Source organism: Calliphora vicina, chromosome 3 (genome assembly GCF_958450345.1).
Source record: "Calliphora vicina chromosome 3, idCalVici1.1, whole genome shotgun sequence".
Taxonomy (NCBI): Eukaryota; Metazoa; Arthropoda; class Insecta; order Diptera; family Calliphoridae; genus Calliphora; species Calliphora vicina.
Window position 1 is genome coordinate 5,834,902 of NC_088782.1, and position 3,347 is coordinate 5,838,248.

General features: G+C 27.3%; 1 protein-coding gene across 1 annotated transcript; it reads left to right on the plus strand.

Moving 5' to 3' along the window:
- The first annotated feature begins 2,334 nt into the window (after positions 1–2,334).
- On the plus strand, positions 2,335–2,781 carry LOC135955003 (larval cuticle protein 65Ag1-like). The gene has a single exon (XM_065505274.1). It carries the CDS (start codon positions 2,392–2,394, stop codon positions 2,689–2,691), a length of 300 nt encoding a protein of 99 aa, XP_065361346.1. The 5' UTR covers positions 2,335–2,391; the 3' UTR covers positions 2,692–2,781.
- The last annotated feature ends 566 nt before the right edge of the window (positions 2,782–3,347 follow it).

Genomic DNA, 3,347 nt, shown 5'->3' on the forward strand with positions numbered 1-3,347 from the left:
GGGATTGCTGATAATAAATTTCAAAATTCGTTTTTATTTTTCCATTTGAAATAGAAAAATCTACATAACTGTGAAATTTCATTGAAAACTATTTATAAATAAAAATTTTATTTCAATTCGAAAAATTTTTATCTATGCAAAAATTCAATAAAAAACATTTTTTGTCATATTTTTCAATAAAATATTCCATGAATTTTTAATTGTGAAAAGTTATAAATATTTTTGAAAAATAGACAAATAGCTTGAACGAAATTATATTTGGGGTATTCACACGGTCTTATTTGGTCATATTGTCATAATGTCCTAAAATATTATAATAGTTTAATAAAATTTTTTTTGTGTTTCAAACAAAAAAGTTCTAAACTAATAAGACTATTTGATTTATGTTTATTGTTTTGCCATAAAATAATACTTTTTTTGTTTAAAACACAACAACAACTATTATAATATATTAGGACATTATGACAATATGACTAATAGCAGACCGTGTGAATACCCCAATTATATCGCAACATAATATTTTTAATTCTATGTATAAATTTCAAAATAATCAAAAAAAACCTTCTCCTGTAAAATTAGTGTTTTGTCGCTTACGATAATTTGGCGCTAAGGGCTCGATATGTACCCTTCAAAATTACATATAAGATATTAAAAACAAAGACCGCGTTTAAAAGATACGCCATCTAATATAATCTTGTTTTATATTAGCACAACCATAACATGATGGTGTTTAACCATAATAAGATTCCACCTCAATCATAATATTGTTATGTAAAAGCATAATCATATTATGGTTGTGGCTACGTGATATCATAGAGTATATCATGGAGTATTGTAATATTATCATGATTATCAATATTTTTTCATGGTTATTCAGAACAAGTTCAAACCATCATGCAAATTATGGGATATACAACCAATATGTGGTGGTAGATAACAAACTCAAAAATAATGTTTTCTTTAATGAAATTGCGAAAAATTAATTTATTTTCAAGCTTGTAAAACTTGCTCTGTTTTTCATAATTTTAGTGATTTGAAATACATATATCGTGTGTGAAATATATATCATTTGATCAAATTCCATGAAGATCACTTGAATATTCACCAGTTTTAACATTTAATGCTGACATACGCTCTTTTAATAAAATTTTGAACCACATTTTCCAAAACCATCTCGTTTATTTCATCCTTAAGATCATTAGTTAATTAGCCCATCGGGATTAGATCATAAAAACGAGGCGACCAATTGACATCACCAAATCGAAAAATTAGGAGTTCGGAAATTGTTTGGCCGGCTGTGTGGCTCGTGACCGCATAATTGGAACGGGCCTCATTACTTAAGATGATTTTGTAGAAAAATGTGTTGTTTTCGTTCAGTTTCAATTCCAAACGTGTAATGCGTCCAAAGAGTTTCTGGATAAAATTTCCCAAATTCGTAAAAAAATTTCAAATGGTTTTAAAAGACCTATTAAATCTGATATATTTCTAGGGATCTTGGGATATATCTGTAAATGTAACAAGTCATAGGTCATTGGACAGACATATTGTGGGTGCATGTAGGGCAGGACATTTACAAATTTACAATTTATATGATTTAAAAATGCAGTAATACTTTAATGTTTATTAACTAAATAGTTTTGTATTGTAATGTGCTTGTCATTTTGTTTGTTTTTTTGATATTAAATTATTGCCATCAATATTTATCCATGATTTTTGAGATATCATATTTTATCTCAAGTACTAATTGACTATTTCCTCTGCATAATTTATGGTTTTTATTACTAAATGTTGTAGTTTCGATTAAAGTAATAAAAAAATGCTGACACAGATATTTTGGCATAAGCCGACAAAGCGTTTAAAACATGAACTATATTTTTTTATTTAAGTAATAATTTACTAAACAGCAAACAAACTTTAAAACACAAAAATAAATTAACATACAATTTGAACGAGCATCATCAATAAAGCTAAAATCAAATACATACGTTTATTTATTTATTAATGTTTGTGTGTTTACTGATTTACATTTGTGAAAGAGTATTTTGTTTTTAAACGGTATTTGTAAAAATTGGATTTCTCGCCCTGTAACCTGAAATAAATAAAATTTGATAAAGTTATTATAACTAACCTATAACAACAACAATGCACTCACTCACTCTCACTAAACTGAACTATCGATCACAGCATTTTAAAACATTTAACACTATGTATCTATCAATATTTGTTAACAACTTGAAACATAAAATGTAGCCCCTTTAAAGATACTCTGCACATACGAATGTAGTATATAAACAAAATGCAAGACAATGGAAGATATCCATTTCAATTCACACCTTCAACGGTTACACACTCCACTGCTGCTGTAAAGTCATCCCAATACTATCCAACAAAATGAAATTCATCATTGTATTTGCTGCTCTTTTCGCCCTTACCATGGCCAACAAAGATGCCGAAATTTTGCACTACGAAAACAATGTTGAACCCGAAAACTTCAGCTACTCCCTACAGACCAGCGATGGTAAGACTGCCGAAGAACAAGGAGTTCTTGAAAATGCTGGCACCGATGACGAAGCTCTTTCGGTTCGTGGATCTTACTCGTACATTGGTGATGATGGTGTTACTTATCAAGTCAACTATGTTGCTGATAAAAACGGTTTCCAACCACAAGGTGCTCACATTCCAGTTGCTTAAGTAGCTGAATATTTGTAAAAAAAGACTGTTATTAGATGTAAATAGATAGATAAATTAATAAAAAAAAACAATTGATATATAAACAAGTAAGAGTGCTATATTCGGCTGTGCCGAATCTTATATACCCTTCACCAAATTATACTTCAAACTTTTAAATATTTTTAGGTAAACAAAATTTAAATTTTTTTTCCATTTTTTTAATTTTTTGGAAAAAAATTTTTTTCGATTGTTATTTTAATTTTTTTTTTTTTAAATTTAAATTTTTTTTTTTTAAATTTAAAAAAAAAAATTTTTTCAAATTTTTTTTTAAATTTAAAAAAATTGTTTTTTTAAAATTTTTTTTTAAATTTTAAAAAAAATATTTTTTGTTTTTTCAATTTTTTTTTTTTTTTTTTAAATTCGGGTTAAAATTTTTTTTCCCGATTTTGACCCATTGTAGGTCCAACTTAATATGGTCTTATATACGTAGTTGCAAATGTCTTTGAAATATCTATCATTAGATATCCATATTGTCTATATTAATGTCTTAGTAATCCAGATATAGGTAAAAAATAGGTCAAAAATCGAGGTTGTCTTGGTTTTTTCCTCATATCTCAGCCATTTGTGGACCGATTTTGCTGATTTTAAATAGCAAAATTCTCGAAAGCATGTCTGAC

Excerpts from the sequence above, each read along its gene's own strand:
- LOC135955003 (XM_065505274.1), top strand. The coding sequence starts at position 2,392 with ATGAAATTCATCATTGTATTTGCTGCTCTTTTCGCCCTTACCATGGCC.